The sequence below is a fragment of the Nematolebias whitei genome, chromosome 17 (genome assembly GCF_014905685.2).
Source record: "Nematolebias whitei isolate Nwh7 chromosome 17, NemWhi1, whole genome shotgun sequence".
Lineage (NCBI taxonomy): Eukaryota > Metazoa > Chordata > Actinopteri > Cyprinodontiformes > Rivulidae > Nematolebias > Nematolebias whitei.
The window spans coordinates 24,176,034-24,194,957 of NC_056514.1; the positions used below are offsets into that span (position 1 = coordinate 24,176,034).

General features: G+C 39.7%; 1 protein-coding gene across 1 annotated transcript in view; it reads right to left on the reverse strand.

Annotated features, from left to right (window-relative positions):
- LOC119423469 (ankyrin repeat and fibronectin type-III domain-containing protein 1) overlaps positions 1-18,924 on the reverse strand; it is a 51,829-nt gene that overhangs the window by 16,017 nt on the left and 16,888 nt on the right. Inside the window, exons 2-6 of the mRNA XM_037690867.1 lie at positions 7,499-7,715; positions 7,039-7,246; positions 2,391-2,588; positions 1,873-1,986; positions 1,619-1,716 (exon numbers count right to left, since the gene is read on the reverse strand). Of these exons, the coding sequence (XP_037546795.1) occupies positions 1,619-1,716; positions 1,873-1,986; positions 2,391-2,588; positions 7,039-7,246; positions 7,499-7,699 (819 nt within the window). The 5' untranslated portion in view covers positions 7,700-7,715. The remainder of the gene's footprint in view (positions 1-1,618; positions 1,717-1,872; positions 1,987-2,390; positions 2,589-7,038; positions 7,247-7,498; positions 7,716-18,924) is intronic.

Here is an 18,924-nt window from a genome sequence, read left to right on the forward strand (position 1 = left end):
CTTGAGGACGTCGTCCAATGTAAAAAAATGCATTTTTATTTGTAGAGTTCTCTTGCTTGGTACCCCCCCCCCCCCCCTTTTTTAATTTTGTTTAAGCAATTTGAAACATGACAGTAATGCCACTGTTTAAAGGAAACAGTTGCTCAATAACACAAAGTTTGTTTTCTCAGTCATCCAGGTATATAACAACAAAAAAGGTTGAATCATGTCATCTGGACTTCGTTTTCTTGTTAAAAAGCTTACCAGGCTTGAAACACAAGAGTCAGGGTGGCTTCTGGGTAATACCAGATGGCTAGGCCTCAGACTGACGAAGCCTCTTGGATGAGGGGCGAAACGTTTCTTTTTAACAAGAAAACGAAGTCCAGATGACATGATTCAACCTTTTTTCTAGTTGCTCAATAAGTTAGTAAAATGCAACTTTATATGTTCTGTTCGGGTTCATGGTGTGACCCATGTACTTTTGTTTTTTTATTTTTTGTTTTTACTGTAACTGGCCTCCAAAAGAGCTAAAAACAGGGACTCAGCAGCTGATCCTCTGTAGAGAAACTATAGGAACCACACACTTCACATTTTTCATATAAAGAAACTGATCCAGATGACATGATTTAACCATTTTTGTTGTAATCTACATGGATTATCGAATTTACAAACCTTTTTTATAGGGACTACATGCCATGTATTATTTGTTTTGTGACCTTTAGTGAACATTTTTGTTTGGATTAAGGCAATAAATGCCTATTTCACCACAGATGAACTGTTCCTGCCATATCTTTTGAAATAAAACTGCAGAACACAAAGTAATATACAAAGGAAAGGGTAGAAGACTAAATCAAATTCAATGTATTTTCTAAAGACTAAATGGAAAAGAGAAAAAATGGAAGCGGTACAGGACTGGGAATCATTCTGAATGGGAGCAGGAGTGGGACAGGACAGGAGTTATTTTTTATACTCTGGACCAGGATTGGGACAGGACAGGATTTTTTTCTGTGGGACCAGGACAGGAGTGAAAATCTACTCCCGTGTCATCCTCTACTTCCAACCGCTCCTTAATTAAAAACCATAACTTAAAAAATATAAATGAATAAATAAGTCACAGCAATCATTTTGGTCTGATTGTCAGTAAAGGTTGTATGTAGCGCTTGTTGAATGCAATAAAAAAATCCTATAGAAAATGACCTTTTAATGTACAGTAATCCAAATGCTTCTAACTTGTTTGTATATGATCATTGAAGGTCCTCAGTTGGGAGAATTGCTCCACAATTTTTGATTGGCTTGCAGCAACAGCTGGAGAACCTACAGCTTAGTTTGTTTTGTATATTTTCTTGGCTATAAACTAGCATATAAAGAGTGACTGCATCTATTTCATCTTGTGGAGGGAGAGGGAATGCTACTTGACCAGTTTCATGTGGAAATGGTTTTATCTGTCAAAATGTGTTGTGCAGACAAGTAGAGGAAATTAAATACACAGAGAAGCAAGTTCTTACTCCGATAATGAAGAGCTTCTAACAGTAAAGAAACACTTGTGTGAAGGTTGTTACATTGTAACGTGCAAAAAGATTTGAAACAAAACTCTTTTCAGTTTAAAATGTCAATAATTTGTCCAAGAAGGGGAACTTACAGAAGTTAGTCCAGTTATGTTGCACTGTAGGAGTGTGGTGTCATCCACTATCATTTCACCCAGCAAAGGGCTGAACAAAGGTGCACTGCTCCAACTCACTTCAAATACACACACATGTTGATTTAATGAGAAAAATGTGCACATGCAGCTGAGATATTTAAATTTCAAACTGTTTTTTAGACGACCCAAATAAATACACTTATTACGCATGTTTTTATAGTGACTTGTTTGGGCTAAATGAGGTAATGGCTGACCTTTATACTTGGTAACCACAGCAGAGTTGACACAGAGAGGTTCATGAAAGTCAACCTGTAAACTTGTGCTGCTGCTGACACACAGGCGAACTACAGTGGGAACATCTGGAGGGTCTGGGGGTGCAAGAAAACAGAAAGAAAATAAGTAAAGAAGCAAAAAGGTCAAGACAGCCAAACTAAACTCTTATACAGCATGTTAGAACCATTACAGTGGAATTAGGAATGTTACATATTTTAATGAACAATATTGTTCACACAATTAACCAAAGAAATTATAACACTATAAAGCTGAATGCAAAGATGTTTATCTAAGAGAGGGGATGCCTTAAACCTTGTAAATAGGGTGGTTACCAAGTTATTAAAATAGGAATTCATGTGTTAGATTTCCTCATGTGGAAGTCATTAATTCAAGTCAGACAAAAAGCCAGCAGCTAAAAAAATAGTAAACCCAAATAAATGTAGAAATAGATTAAATATTTATTTAAAAACAGCTAAATTAATCCTAAATTTTGCCTTACTAGCATGCTCGAACCCCGCCTGCATGCGCCGGAAGAGCCGCAGCCTCCACTCCCAAGCTTTCAGCTGCCGCTCCTGGTCAGATCCTTCCCGTTCGCCGGGACCCTCGTTACGCAACTGGGCCTGGAGCTCTGAAACTCGCTGCTCGGCCTCCTGCACCAAGGTAGCCAAATGCACAGCTCGGCCCTCTAAACTCACAACTATGAGCGACACGGAGGACACAAGGAGAATGTTAGCACTACATGTGAAAACACTGAGAGATCTGAGATTTGCATGTTCGTTTGATTCAGTTATTTAAAATAATGAACAAACACAACTCTCATTTAGACATTTGGTGAATGTAGTGTAAAACACAAAGATGCTGCACTGTATATTTCACTAAACTATTCTAAGATTTAGCAAAAATACTGTATTTATTAATGATTTCAGTGAAATATGAACGTGAGCTTGACTGCTTCCTTACTTAAACTCTTACTTGTAGTTATTCTAAGGAGAAATGTATTTGCATCACTAAATTCTTTACAATGGCAGTTTATTTAAGTTTCAGCAAGTGCTTCAAAAAAGACAAGGAAAGCCGTTGCATGCAATACTGCTAATAACTTTAGCAAGCCGCCCCTTTTAATTTCTTTGTTTACCGAAGTAATGCAGCAGATTCCTCAATAAACTTCATTTAATGTGACTAACCAGTCTCCCTAAATGAATGACATCACCTAGAAAATGACAGAAAATAGAGCAATGAAAGTAAGAAGGGTGAGAAAGGGAGGACCATTTCTCAGTGCGGTTCTGAGGGAACACGAAGTTGTGGGAAAATCCATAGAGGGCATTAGATGGCCACTGTAAAATGAGTTTTTTTTCCGTGAGACTTATGGAAATTTTTGTTTAACTGATCTATTTATATTCTGCACCACAGCCTATTAGAGCCATTAAATGAAAGTCTTTTTTCTTTTTTATAAGGGGTTAGGGTGTTGCTACAACACTGGGAACAATGATGTGTGAAACACATCGCTACAGTTGGTGAGATTTAACACCCCGTGAAACTATTCAAACTATGGCTGCACAGTTAGCGATAGTGACCATGGCGGGATAACAACAAGATCAGAGAGGTTTACATGCTCCAGTTGCAAAAGCATACAGATGATTCAAAATATAAGTATAGAACGGGCAATTTAAAGCTGGTAAGATAGAAGAAGACAGTAGTGTACTGTACTCTTTTGGTGGCTGGTCATTTCTTAGTGTTTGGGACTGGTGTGTGTCTGTGTTTAGTCTGTGTGGTCTGTGTTTGTTCATTGTAGATTCCACTGTTGAGCGTTAGATTCCACTGTTGACAGTAAGTTTAAAGCTCCATGTCAAAATGTCCATCTGGGTGTTTAGTTCTGCGGTGCTCTCTGTGTCTCCTCAGTGGCTGCGAGGTTCACTTTGATTCCGAGCGTCTCTTTTTGGTGTCACTTTGGTTGTTCTCCTGCGCTACTTGTGTGAAAACTTAAAGTGAGTTTTTCACGTTTTGAAGAGAAAGGGCAGAGGAAGCTACGACGGAGCTTTAGGGCCACGCTAAGAATTAAAAAAAAAAAAGAAGAGCCATAAAATTACGAGAATAAAGTCGTACGAGTCTTTTTGCAGTTCTCGTGTTTTTTTCTTTTTCATGAGTTGGATCCATGATGTGACCTGTCAATCAATCCAGTAGGCGTGTCAGCAAATGACCAATCCGAAGCTAAATGAGTCGTAATATTATCTGAACTCTGACATGATAAAGCAGAGTTTACCGCATTTTAACTGTTGTAAAATGAAGAGTGTTGAGCATCTTGTTAAGTTATACTTTGGTATTGGTTTTTACAAATAAGGAGACAGTTAATCTGTTAGCACATCAGCAGATTATTATCAGTATCAGGACTTTGAACGTGCTTATGGTAAGGTGGTACGCTCTGATGGGCTGCAGCAGCTCTCTGCAGGTAAGGAGCATTTAGCTTTGGATTGGTCATTTGCTGACACGCCTACTGGATTGATTGACAGGTCACATCGTGGATCCGACTCGTGGAAAAAAAATAAAATACATGAGAGCTGTAAAAAAGAGTCTCATACGATTTTATTCTTGTAATTTTATGGCTTTTAAATTTTTTTTTTCTTAGCGTGGTCCTAAAGCTCCATCGTAGGAAGCTGAGCTGTAAAGCCAGGGTTTAGGGAAAATTATCACAGGGAATTGTTAATGGACAGTCCAGACATTTTGAGGTGAATTTTTGTGAAAAAGTTTTGACAAAACAATATGTTAGCCATTGTAGTTAGCTTCTTGAGCAGCCCAAGTCTGGAGAAATAGTTTACCTCCATCAGCACTGAAAAGCTAATGACCAAATAAAATGCTACTAAGACAAAATTGCATTGTTGATGCATTGAAACAACTCAAAGCTCAATCATTTATTAGCAGCTCCAAGAGCTTTTACATTGCCATCAATGTTATAATGCACAGATGTTTTTTTGTTTTTTTTTTTAGAAATTTTGGAGTTTAATATCAAGCACAAATAGCATCAGCTGAGAAAGCTTTTCTAGTGCATCCTGGGATCAAACTGGGCAGGATATTGTCAGGAAGCCTTTCAATTTCTTATCATATCATATCATATCATATCATATCATATCATATATATACCTATATATATATATATATATATATATATATATATATATAGGTATGTGTGTGTGTGTGTGTTATATAATTTAATGCTATTTATCTGAGAAGCAGACTGCTTTGAATTTATATACATACATACATACATACCGGCATTAATAATAATAATAATAATAATAATAATAATAATAATAATGAATTTAATTTGTAACGCACTTTTCATTAACAAAAATCTCAAAGTGCTAAGTGCTAATATATGGTCATTTTGGTATAGTATGTAAAATAATCTCAACTCTTTAAAAAGGGCTGAAAAACTCTCCAGTATTTAAAAATTCATAACAGTTCATACAAATACTATTAGTTAGATATTTACAGCACTATCATTTTTGAATCAGGTAGCTATTTTAGCTGAAATACTTTGAAATTCCTCCCCAATTCTACCCCAGACCGCACCACTAATGCTAAACTTTGCAATTACTTGTTGACGTGTAAATAACCACAGAACTCCACAGAAATACATGTGTGTTGCAAATTGGAAAGCGATGTTCAGGTGTATAAAAAAAACTTTAGTGCGAATTGCTATCCATTCTTTGAAACTGCAGCCATTTTAAGATGGCATAAAATCACAAAAGTCCACACATTTAGTTAAGCCATTAGCTCATCAGGGCTGTCAAACATTCATAGACATCTAAAATATTAAAGTATATATGTTTTAAACTGAGACCATTCAAAGCTGGTAAAATATTAACCTTCCTACAAAACCCCACTTCAAAATAGACGGAACATCTTTTTAAGCCTGAACAGTTGGATGCATTAAAAAATGAATAATGCTAATTTGTTTTGATTTACACATTCAGGCCTTTAAAGTCTAGAAACACTCCAGATGCCGTCGACCGCGCGCGTGTTTTGGCTTTATTTCACATCAAGGCTGGATTTTTAACAGCTCATTAAAGTGTCTTTGTCTTGTGAGCAACAGCAGGATTTATAATCTGTGTATGAAGTTGCTGATGATTTGTTTGATTGTCTTTGCCTTGCCTTGTCTCTCTGGTAACCACACACCGTGATGCACGGCAACCTCAGTAAGCAGCAGAACCAATTCTTTTAAAGTTTAATAAAAAAAAATCGACAGCCTCTGTGATGTCGATCCTTCCCTACTGAAGTTTGATTAATGGACACTTTAGAAACCAGCAGAACGCTTTGAGTTTCCTCGTGCTATTGTTCACCACATTTCCTTTTCTGTGCAAGTTTTTCATACTAGCCCATGCAGGCACACACGTTCTTGTGAATTTTTTGGGTTCTGGATATAAAAGCAAAATCAAAGACCTAACTTCAGTAAACACCACTTTCCATTCAAGTGTTTTCAATTAAATGATACCTTTATAAGACGGCTGGTTCAGCTCTTGAAAATGTGTCTACATCCATGTGTGTGCGTTCATGAGTGTGTGTGTGTTACATGTACAAACACAAACAGCCTAGGAGCCTTACTGGCGAGTTCTAATCATTAACAGAGGAAGTCAACGCAGGCTCACAGATCATAGAAAATGAAAAGTGCTTACAAAGAGGACTAATATTGCATCATGATTACCAGCCCTTCAGCGCCTTTAATATGTTTTCACTGCAAGCTGCAAGAGAGAGACACGTGTCTTTCAGTAAAGCGGGAAAACACCGATCACTATTGCAACTCAGGTGTGTGTGTTGCTGCGTTTGCTCAAATGGTAGTTAGAATTTTAAGTTTCAATGTAAACTTTATTTAAAGATGGACATGAACTGCTTTTGTGAAAATACTTTTTGCATTTAATTATTTGTAAATCATTTGTAGAACATTTGGCCCTACATACATCCGGGAGTATGACTGACCTGCCTGATGCTGCCATTCCTTTAACTGCAGTATTTTAATCCGTCATTGACAATTTCTCAGCATCAACACTTACGGGTAAAACAGCTACACAGCATGTGTACAAAATAAATATAGTCATTCACTTGGTTGTTTTAGCTTGTTCCACTGTTACATGAAGTCACAGAACTTCTCTACTCACAGTGGGGGCTTTCCTTGGCACCAGCTCGCAGTAGAAGCTTAGCCATGGGTACATTGTTGGTCATGATGGCAATATCAAGAGGCAGAAGGCCTTCACTGTTTGGAGTGTTGAGGTCCAGCTCCTCAAGACTGTACTGGGACAGAAGCAGCTGGACCAAGTCCAATTCTTGGTGCTCCACTGCCTCAAACAAAGCTTCATTACTCTGGAACTGAGACACAGAGAAATCTTAAGCTTTTGAGATATTTCAGCCAACCCTTCAGTGAATTAAAAAAAAACAAAATCAAGTTGCTCTCTTCATCTCCACAACATTTGTTTCTGCATTCTTTTGTTTTACTGACATTGGATAAGAGGTACTGTGTTACCACCAGTCTACTCTACTGTAGGTGCCCTCCCTGATCATTTATAGACCAGAGTGGTTCTGGGCTTATTTTCCTCCTTTCTCATACTCTTTTTGACTTACTATGGAGGTTTTACGCAGCCTCTCCTTGTCTCCTCGTCCTGACACCACACTGTCCTCCAGTGAGGGGGGATTGGTGCCCACGCGGAACTTTCCAGACAAATTGCGGTACAGTCGGCGAGCTGCGCTTGGCGAGGACAGGCTAGCTGACTTGCGAGCTGAAGCCGGCTGGTGGACCTGATCCCCTCTTATGGGCTGCGTCATCTTGGCAGAGTCAGCCCTGCAAGAAACATGGTTGAGTGAGAAACTTGAGCGATGGATGAAAGGACTGGAATTTGGCCTAAGACATTGCGGCATAAACTGGAGGAAAAAAAAAAAAAAGAAATGTAGAGGTCCATTTGAGGTCTATTTTAGGACTTTACATTTTTAGAAAAGACTGTTTTACTGCTTCAGTTAAAGAAGCCCCTGACACTCACATACGCCCAAACACAAAGTCAACAAAGCAGCTCTTCGTCTCTCCCTTGAAACTTACAAAAGTATGTTCTTAAAACCAATATTTAGTTGATTCAAGTAATAAAAAAAATATATTTACACACATTAGCAAAATATGTGTAGAAGCATTTTTAATAAATTAGTGACAAATGGCCTAGAAGGCCTGAAAAGACGGACAAAAATGTATGCATATCACTTTTCCAAATCCTGTTTGAAGACTGAGAATTAAAGTTCTTTTGTTACTCACACAAGGTAACATCTAATAATCAGATCAATTAGTAAACAAATTTACTGCACAGGTGGACATATACAAGACAATAGTTAGCTATAACCATTGTTGTGGTATAAATAAATAAATAAATAAATAAATAAATAAATAAATAAACAAACAAACAAACACAGTTTGCCAGTGCATTAAATTGCTTTAAAATGACAAGATTCCAAGATATGGATTCCTCACATGTACAGCAACATAATGAGATGTTAGGAAAAATCCTTAGTTCTTGTAAGAGTTCTTCTCTTATAATAGATTGGATTTTTTTTCTTCTTCAAAATAGTCATGCATTTGGCCACTCAAATGTACAAAGTGACAACATTTTGAAAGGGGCCCATAACACTAACAATATATATAAGCCTTGTTTACACCTACTATTCTAAGCTTCACTTTTTGGCTTGTTGAGCACATCCAGAGTTATTTATCAGTAATTTGTCACATGATAGGTGTCATGGTTGCTCAGTTAGTAGAGCTATTGTCTCTCAGTGAGAAGGCTGCTGCATCGAATCTCAGCTGGGGGCCTTCTGGGAGGATGTTCTCTCCGTGCATGCGTGGGTTTTCTCCGTGTACTCCAGTTTCATCCCACAGACAAAACATGCATGTTAGGATGATTAGTAACTCTAAATTGACTCTAGGTAAGAGTGTGAATGGTTGTTTATCTCTGTGTCCCTGTGATGGACTTGCGACATGTCCAGGGTGTCCTTCGCCTCTCCTACAGTGACTGCTGGACATGGGCACCAGTGACCCCCACGACCCAAAAAAGGAAGAAGGGGGTAAAGATAATGGATGGATAGATGTCAAATGCTTCACAAGTGGCAGGTTGTAAACAGACAAAGGGCCAGGGCACAATCTTTGGGCATGTTGGTTTCTAAAGGCATCCATAAGACTGAACAAAAGCTAAGCCAGTTCAGTCACCACTAGGGGGTGTAACGGTACGTGGGTGTATTGAAGAGTTTTGGTACAGCATGTTCAGTTCGGCCCACGTGCATATCGTTTCGGATATTTTTTCACTCATTAAATTTTATTAACGAGAGATTATGCGCCACGGAACTAAAGTTCCTAAGCGTGTTTCAGCATGGCGCTATAGTCTTGCAGCACATGTAGCATTAGCATTCTAGCTTCTCGTTGCGGTCTCCTGTTTGAGAACATTATGACTTTCTTGTTAAAAGACAAGCGCAAATCCAAAGCTGTGTGTCGATGATGTTTCACAAAGATTGGATCTGCAGCAGGTGACACGTCGAACTTGTTAACGCGCTTGAAACGACATCAGCCGTATGTGAACGTCTGTTCTAGCAGCTTGGTGCAAAGACCGATAACAGCAGCATTTAAACAACCTTTATCAGGTAAATCAGAGCGTTCCAAAGCAATAACACAAGCTGTAAGAGTTTTTAAAGCTATGGTTCTAAGTCCGTATTCTGTTGTTGATGCGCTGGCTTTAAAGTTATTGAGCCTCGCTGCCTACGACATCCTATCACGTCAACACTTCAGCCAAAAAGTTGTAGCAGCACTTTATGAAAAAGCTAAAACTGATATTGTCAACAAGCCCAACCCCAGATTAAAGCCCTGCCACATGATGATGATGATGACCGAGAGATTCAACCACCTCGTAACAAATGATGACCGTTGAAGAAGAGGTATTGCTATTTATTATTATCTAATTAACTTTTTTAATTTAAAATTATATTCTTATTAACTGGGCAGCACGGTGGCGCAACTGGTAGAGCTGCTGCCTCTCAGCGAGCAGGTCCTTGGTTCAAACCTCGGTACAGGGGCCTTTCTGGGTGGAGTTTGCATGTTCTCTCCGTGCGTGCGTGGGTTTTCTCCGGGTGCTCTGGTTTCCTCCCACAGACCAAAAACATGCATGTTAGACTGATTGGTAACTCTAAATTGTCCCTAGGTGTGAGTGAGAGAGTGAATGGTTGTTTGTCTCGTTTGTCTCTATGTGACCCTGTGATGGACTTGCGACCCGTCCAGGGTGTACCCCGCCCCCCGCACAGTGATTGCTGGACATGGGCACCAGCGACCCCCGTGACCCAAAAATGGAATAAACAGGTAAAGAAAATGGATGAATGGATGGATCTTATTAACTCTTTTTTTTTTTTTTTTTACCTCTTTGTGTTTTATTTCCAGTCTGGGACAGAGACAGCAGCTGAGTCTTCTTTCTCTTCAGGGGAATCCACCAGAGATCACCTCCAGCTAAGAAGTCTGTGATGACTGAACTCTGAACTTTTCCAGGTACAGGTGAGAGCAGGTCCAAGAAGAAGTTGTGAGTAATGAGGCCAAATACAGCCACACTGCAAAATTAGCAAAGTGCTATACCTCTTTATTCCTTCTACCTGTTAGTGAGCGGTTTTCTCCACCGCTGGAGATATTCACTGCAACTAGATATGTGCTTTTTGGCAGAAAATGTAGATAAGTTGGTCTTTTTGGCCAAAAACTTAAAACTTGATTAGTTAAATTGTAAATGGTCTGTTGCTGCTTATTGTTCTGGTTCTGACTGTTATTGTATATATTAAGATTTGTATTATTGTTAGTATAGTTTGTTTATTGTAAAGAGTGCCATTTATTTAAAATATCATCCAAATGGGTTGCTTTTATGTATTCATTTTAAAACGTATTGATTACTTGGCATATTTTCAAAATAAACGTTTTATAAGTCTTTATTTTGGCCTTTTTTGTACCGAAAATTAACCGAACCGAGCCCTCCTTGAAACTGAACCGAACTGAAATGTGATTTTTAGCGTACCGTTACACCCCTAGTCACCACTGATATTACTGTATTTTCCTGACTATAAGTCACTCTTTGATTCATAGTTTTACCAGTCCTACGACGTATAGTCCGAAGCGACTTATGTACGTTTTTTTTTCCTTATTCATGACCCAATTTTTGACTGCCGCGTTAAATGTTCATTCATACTACATGAACCAAAAAGTAAACATTACCATTTGCAGCTGTGAGAGGGCCCTCTAGGCTTTTGACAACTATATGTTGTTCCTCTACTGCTAACCCCACCCCAAACCATTCACTTAGAGACAACTGAGAAAAGAAAAGAAAATGATATTCTGCAGATTACAAATTGCAGGTCATAAAATATGTAGCCCAAAACAGTAATTGAGCAGCAGAAAAAAGTTTGTAAATGGGTGGGTCCATGAAGTCTGCCTGGGGGATTCAACCCGGCAGAAGGGACGGCTGCTCGGTGGCGGAGGATTCCCCCTCGTGGGGGGCCTTACCCCTGTGTCTGGCTGGCTCCTGCAAGGTGCATTTCCTCTGCGGCGGTGCACCGCAATCAGCTCTGGGTCAGCTTGGAATGGTCCAGGGACTGTAATATATGTTGACTTACTATTTTTACTACAAGAAGGCGGATGCTTGATGGGCTCATTATGAACTGTATTCATTAACCATCGTCTTCAGAACATCTTAGCATAATAACATCAGCACTGTTCCTGGTCTGATCACATTACATATCACTCCACCACCACAGATCACAACCTACTCATGTATTAGTGAGCGGCACTATACACTACAGGGACAAAGGTGGCTCGCGCCTCTGCCCGCTAGCTCTACAGCGTCACACCGCCTGCACCCTGCCACTTCATGGGGCCGCGGACAATGTGCCTCGCTGCGCCCTTCCTCCCCGCTCCGGAGGGACGGGACCCCCTCGACCCCAGCACACCTGCAGACCTGTGTAAACAAATAATTGTTGTTAGGTGTTACTCTTGTTAAATTTTGAAGAACTGCAACAGCGAGTCCTTTCAAGCGTGCTCCCGTGGCCGCCAATCGATTTTTGGCATGACACCTGTCGTAAGGGGTCAGTGGCGACACATAATAAATGTGACTTATATTCCAAAGCGACTTATATGTTTTTTTCCTCTTCATGATACATTTTTCGACTAATGCGACCTATACTCCAGAGAGACGTATAGCCCGGAAAATGCAGTACATAAACTTAAATAAACTGTTCAGGTAAGATTAAATTTTTTTTGTTATATTTTGCAAGAAGACTGTACTTCTACTGATATATTAGAGAGCAGTATGAATGGGTAAATGAGGGCACAGGTTGTAGTGTAAAGCGCTTTGAGTATCTTGATAAGATAGAACGACACTATACAAGTACAATCCATTTACCATTTCTGTGCACGACTCTCGTGCCATTTCTGCTCTTTAGCAGTGTTTTTGTCTGTAATAAGGCCTACTGTTCAAAAAGAATAATGCAATGATTGCATCACACCTGAAGTGCAGTAAATCACTTCATGAGTTGAGCCCCAGTATAATGCAACTTTACACTGATCTGCCAGATGGACCCCTTTGTATCTCAGTCCCATGTGTCATACAAGTTATCCTAATTTACTAATGACAGCCTTGTCATTACTTTGCTTGCACTGCTCAGCAAGATCATCTCTTTCTCTGAAAAGATCATAATTTCTTGCCACTGGTTTCTTGGCAACACCGGTGCTCTGAATATACCGCATCTCTTCGTTCTGCTATGAGAACTATGTAGAGGGGACATGTGTTTCTAGGGTAAGTCTGGTACGCAGTCCTCACACACACTCAACTGCTGAAGGAAATGTCAGCAGCTTTCTACAGGCGATGGTGACAAATTCCGTGTTGGGTCTCACCAAAGAGAATCAAGGAGATAAATGAATTCCTTAAGGAGGCGTTTTCAACAGCTCTCGCTCCAGTTTGTCCCACCTCTCCTGATATCTTTTGAACTTATTTCTCCTCTAATCGTGGCCCACACTCTGCTTGCAAATATCTACACTATTTTTTTTTGTTGTTGTTGGGTTACAAATATTTGAAGCACTGAAAAAGTCGGCCTCTAAATGAACAGACAAAACAACAAAACATTCTGATATAATAGTCTTTCTTTTCCATAAAGCAAGTCAGCATGTCAGCTATTTGACCAAAGTAAACTAGGTTCTTAAACAGCTGTTTGAACATGAGCAGGCAGCGGCAGAACGAATAAATAAAGGCATTACTTTGAGCCGTCATACCACAGGCCAAAAGGAGATTTGTCAAGGTGAGAACATCTGTAGGAAAAATGTTATTTATACTACCGCTTTATACTCCCGCTTAGCAATGGACGTATGAGACCACATAAGCATGCATCTGCGCCCAAACCCTCCCCCATCACATATAGTTTGAGTAACAGCTGACATTGGCCTACATTGTAGACTTTAAAGCAGTTCCAAGCCACGGCAACAAGGCCTTTTCACAGAGTTGATACACCTAAAATACTCCCCGATCCTTGTCCCTTCCCGCTCTGTTCCATCTCCACTCCATCCCGTAATAGAGGCCTTATTTTAGACATCCTCGTGTTCCCGGTTGGGTCTAACCTATTCCAGGGTTCCAGATAAAGCGCGGCAGGTATTTGGAATAATTTTTCCATGGGTCTGGCCCGGAAGATAAAACAAGAGATATATTTGTAATGCGTGCGCTGGTATCCCATTTCAAAGAGAAAGCCCAATGGAATGCAGCCCTAGGCTTATTGTTATTTGCCTGAGATGGAACAGATGACTTTTTCTGTCGGTAGGACGGTGCCCCATCACTCTTTGATAACACTGGGCTGTGTATAACTTGAAGTGCTTTCAAAAAGATGCTGTATTCTACACAATAGGGTGGGGTGTTCTTTGTCAGTGACATGCACCCTACTACTGAAATAGATAAAATATAAAATAAAGATCTAAAATCGATCTTTTTAATACAGCCTGCAAAAAAATATTTCAGCTATAACGTTTCTCAGATAAAATGGGTAATTTTTAAAACTATGACTGTAGACTGGTACATCTGTGGCTTCAAAAATGGCTCAAGTAAAAGAACAAACACACCCAAACTTTAGAGAAGACAAACATCGTAAATGGCTAAAACAAAAGGAGACAAATATTAAAACAAAGTGGATTTGGCCGTCATTGAGGTACCGGTTTTAAGTAGAGATTGCCATTTTTTTTAGACGACCAAATCGATACAAACTTGCAGCTTACGTGAACTTGATCCAGCATTTGCTGCACATGTTTATACTGGTTTTAAAGTGTTGGGAAACAGGAAATAGTTTTCTCTGGGAAACCAAGTCTCTTTTAAGAGCCAGGCCCCATCATAGCCCCTTGATCAGTCCCACATCAAATACACCCGCAAACAATCAACACCCCTAAGCTGCAAACACATACAGAAAGCATTTGCTTTATTAGTTTTTATCAGCTTTTTTATATTTTGCTAAAACCAGTTTCAGCCTAAAGTTGGTGAGTCAGATGTAAACAAAACCATGCAGAGGGAGTCTAGACACTTAGTAACTGCTTGACTAAAAGTCAAGATGGGAAAGACCTATGATTGAAGCATATTTTAAATAACTGCTGGTTCCAGCTTTGCTCCAATTGCACATTTGTGGGATTTTCTGAGCGAGCTAAAATGCAGCCACAAGTACTCATGACAACAGCTAATAACAGTGCTACGGAAAACAAGAACATGTCAGAGAGACTTCAGGACAGATTAAACTGGCAACAGAGTGGGAAATATTGTTTGGGCTGATGAATCTCAGATTTTTCTTGAAGCTTAAAAATTGTAATAGCCCTTTTTAAGAAATTAAACATGTTCATAAAGTTAGCGTGATGAAGTGACATAAACATACAAGAACACAAATTATTCACTAAAATGTCACACAATGGTCTTACATTCACTACTGATTAATTGTAGTGCTTCAGTTTCATCTGGCTGACGGCTAACAAAAGACTGATATTAAATACCAAAAAAAAAAAGTTTTCTGTCAGTGGTTTGTGTTTCTCTCAAGATGAATAGTACAACACTCAGCTGATCAATGCAAAATGTGTTTAACAGAGTGTGTGTCATGATTCTAAAGCTTGGGTGAATGTTTCTGGTCTACATATGTGCATAAACATCCATCCATCCATCCATCCATTTTCTTTACCCGTTTATTCCATTTTGGGTCACGGGGGTCGCTGGTGCCCATGTCCAGCAATCACTGTGCGAGGGGCGGGGTACACCCTGGACGGGTCGCAAGTCCATCACAGGGCCACATAGAGACAAACGAGACAAACAACCATTCACTCTCTCACTCACACCTAGGGGCAATTTAGAGTTACCAATCAGCCTAACATGCATGTTTTTGGTCTGTGGGAGGAAACCGGAGTACCCGGAGAAAACCCACGCATGCACGGAGAGAACATGCAAACTCCACCCAGAAAGGCCCCCGGACCGGGGTTTGAACCAAGGACCTGCTCGCTGAGAGGCAGCAGCTCTACCAGTTGCGCCACCGTGCTGCCTGCATAAACATTTAATTGCCAAAAAAAAAAAGAAGCACTATACAGTATAGAGACAGTCATCCTTGCTTACAGCACCACAAAGAAACAAATATTGATAAACAGAAACATAAATCTCAATTACTCAATAAGAGAAGAGGAAAAATAGGCACATGGGATGAAATAAAGGCAGCACGGTGGCGCAACTGGTAGAGCTGCCGCCTCTCAGCGAGCAGGTCCTTGGTTCAAACCCCGGTCCAGGGGCCTTTCTGGGTGGAGTTTGCATGTTCTCTCCGTGCATGCGTGGGTTTTCTCCGGGTACTCCGGTTTCCTCCCACAGTCCAAAAACATGCATGTTAGGCTGATTGGTAACTCTAAATTGTCCCTAGGTGTGAGTGAGAGAGTGAATGGTTGTTTGTCTCGTTTGTCTCTATGTGGCCCTGTGATGGACTTGCGACCCGTCCAGGGTGTACCCCGCCCCTCGCACAGTGATTGCTGGACATGGGCACCAGCGACCCCCGTGACCCAAAATGGAATAAGCGGGTAAAGAAAATGGATGGATGGATGGATGGGATGAAATAAAAAGAAAAGTGGGTGTGCAAAAATTACTTATAAGCTGCTGCTACATTATAAAAGCAGGTATGGTTTTGCCTGTGTGGGTGTTGCCTGTCATATTAGCTACCATATTTTTCAGCCTATAAGTCACAGTTTTTCGCATAATTTATATGCCCTGCGACTTATAGGCTGAAGCGACATATTTATGGATTTTTTTTCCCCGTACCGTATTTATAAACAAATTTTTGGCTGAGATATGACCATTTTCATTCATTCTGACTGGAAAAAAGAGCAGTACCACTTTCAGCCAATTGATGGCAGCAGAGCAGTAATCGCAGTATGGCATGCTGTTGTATCATGTAATAGGTAAATGTGGCTATAATGACAAATTCAAAAAAGTTCAAGACAAAAAAACTGGACTTTATTTATTTTACTTTGTTTTTTTCTTGACCTTTTTTGAATTTACCATGTCCTGGATGACTGAGAATCTTGACCAGCTATTAAAGACTCAATTGGCTTGCCATACCCTGCCACCTTCATTCTGCTTGTTGCTTGGAACCGTCACACCAGCTGCACCGTCCCGGTGAAATGCAGCTAATTTGACCATTAAAGAGCATTTATTAAGTAAAAGTTAGACTGAGACACACCTTTGCTATAATTTTGAGCAAACAAATAATTGTTTTGGTGCTTTTTTTGTTAAATTTTGATTAAACGAGTAGCATTCCTCCTTCCTTTGTTCCTCCCTGTCTGCACGCTCCTGGGATCATCTCAGCAGCAAAACTATTTTTGACATACAGCTGATTTGACCATAAAAGTGCATTTATTAAGCAAATGTTACACTGAGACACACCTTTGCTATAATTTTGAGCAAATATATAATTGTTTAGGTGTTTATCTTGTTAGATTTTGTACAGCGACTCGTCACATGGACACGTTTACTTTCGCGTATCGGGTTTTGAAATACAGCTAATTTGACCATAAAAGTGCATTTATTAAGCAAACGTTAGATTGATACACACATTTGATATAATTTAGAGCAAACAAATAATTGTTTTGAGGCGTTTATCTTATTAAATTTGCACAGCGACTCGTCGTGTGCACACGTTTACTTCCGCGTATCAGGTTTTGAAATACAGCTGATTTGACCCTCAAAGTGCATTTATTAAGCAAATGGTAGATTGAGAAACACATTTACTATAATTTTGAGTAAACAAATAATTGTTTTTAAGTGTTAATCTTGTTAAATTCTTGTTAAAGTCCTCCCGTGTGTGCTCCCGCGACCACCATTTGGCAGCCCATCAATTTTTGGCACAACACCGATCCACATTTCTGGGTTCGGCCCACAATTTCGGGTTGTCAGCGGTGACGCATAATATATGCGACGTATACGGCGAAGCAACATATTTATGGATTTTCCCACTTTATTAGACAAATATGGACTGATGCGACTTATAGGGTGGTGTGACAAGTATGAAGGAAAATACGGCAATTGCTCCATTAACCACAGAACATATTTTATTGAAACTTTTAGTGAGCAATTATTGGATACACATCTACAACTACTGTATAATGAATTTAGGTAACAAAACTCAAGATAGCCACTAAAGCTAAATTACCTTAGCCAACAGAAAATAACTATAACTCAACCAATTTCACAGCTATTGAGCTAGATATACTCATAAGTGCCAACAGATTGTGCTAGGTTTCACAATATCCTATGAAATTGTGCACAATATAATTTTCAAGGTTTGAGCGAAGGATTTCTCAACATAGGATGATCTCAAACCAGTAACTCACTGGGCTGTGACTGTTGAACATTAGTTGGTGAAGACAGTTAGAAGGAATTCTCTAATTTGTCTCCAAAAGTTCACAGGGGTTCTCAAAAATAGTATTCTCGGAAAAAATACAACGCCTCACAATGTTGTTGGTTGAATTTTAAAGGTGCAGAAAGTTAGTGGGGTAAACTTTCTCTCAAAATAGTCATAGAGTTGTTGCAAGCATCTTAAATCTGTTTCAAACCCTTCTAAATTTTGTCCTTAATTCTAGTGTGTTATTTCAACACCTTATGACAGAAAACATCTGAGGCTAGAGCTGAACTGTCCAGGTCTAACGTTTTTGATGGTAGCTCATTTTAAACAGCTGGACCAAATCTGATGTACTTTATTTCAAAAGTGTACTTCAGTACGCAAACGTTAACGTGGTGGCGGCTTCTGACGTGGATACGAAGCGAGCCAAGGACAAGAAGATGGTTTGCACAACATAAAATGTAGTTTTGCAAGCTTTGCACATGAATACAGGATGTGACTTTTGAAAAATTGGCTCTGCAAAATGCAGCAACGTGGCTTGTTGGCTGCTTGGTCACGAACACTGAATTCAGTGAGACTGAAACTGAAAAGATGACTATTTTTTACTATTTTAAACCGCTAACTGGATTCCAACAGTCGTAGCCCAGTGAGACACTGGCTTTAGTTTAAAACTCAACCATAACAGTTAGTATGAATTCCTTTAACGAATGTGAGGCTTTTAATTATTTTAGAAAACTTTTCATCTAGTACTTAAAGTGAACAGGACAGAAGTTCATCAATTTCAAATGCTTTCCTTTTTCTAAACTCACTTCCTATCACCCTTTAAACCACCCCATGCTCTGTCATGCCTCTGCCACAACACCATCTAACCCTTAGCTCCATCACATGCCCTCCTGAGTGTTTCACAACCTCTCCTCTCACCCCCACCAGCCTACCACTTCAGGAACACATAAATCTCAGCTGTATGTAAATGCGTGACTAATTATGTTTATTGCACGGTAGGTCGTTAATATTAGCTGACATGTCCTGCATCTGTCGCGTGCACAAATGAGGTTTTACCAGATAAACAAAGAAGTGGAGGATGAATGGGGGGGGGGGGGGGGAGCCACAGAAAA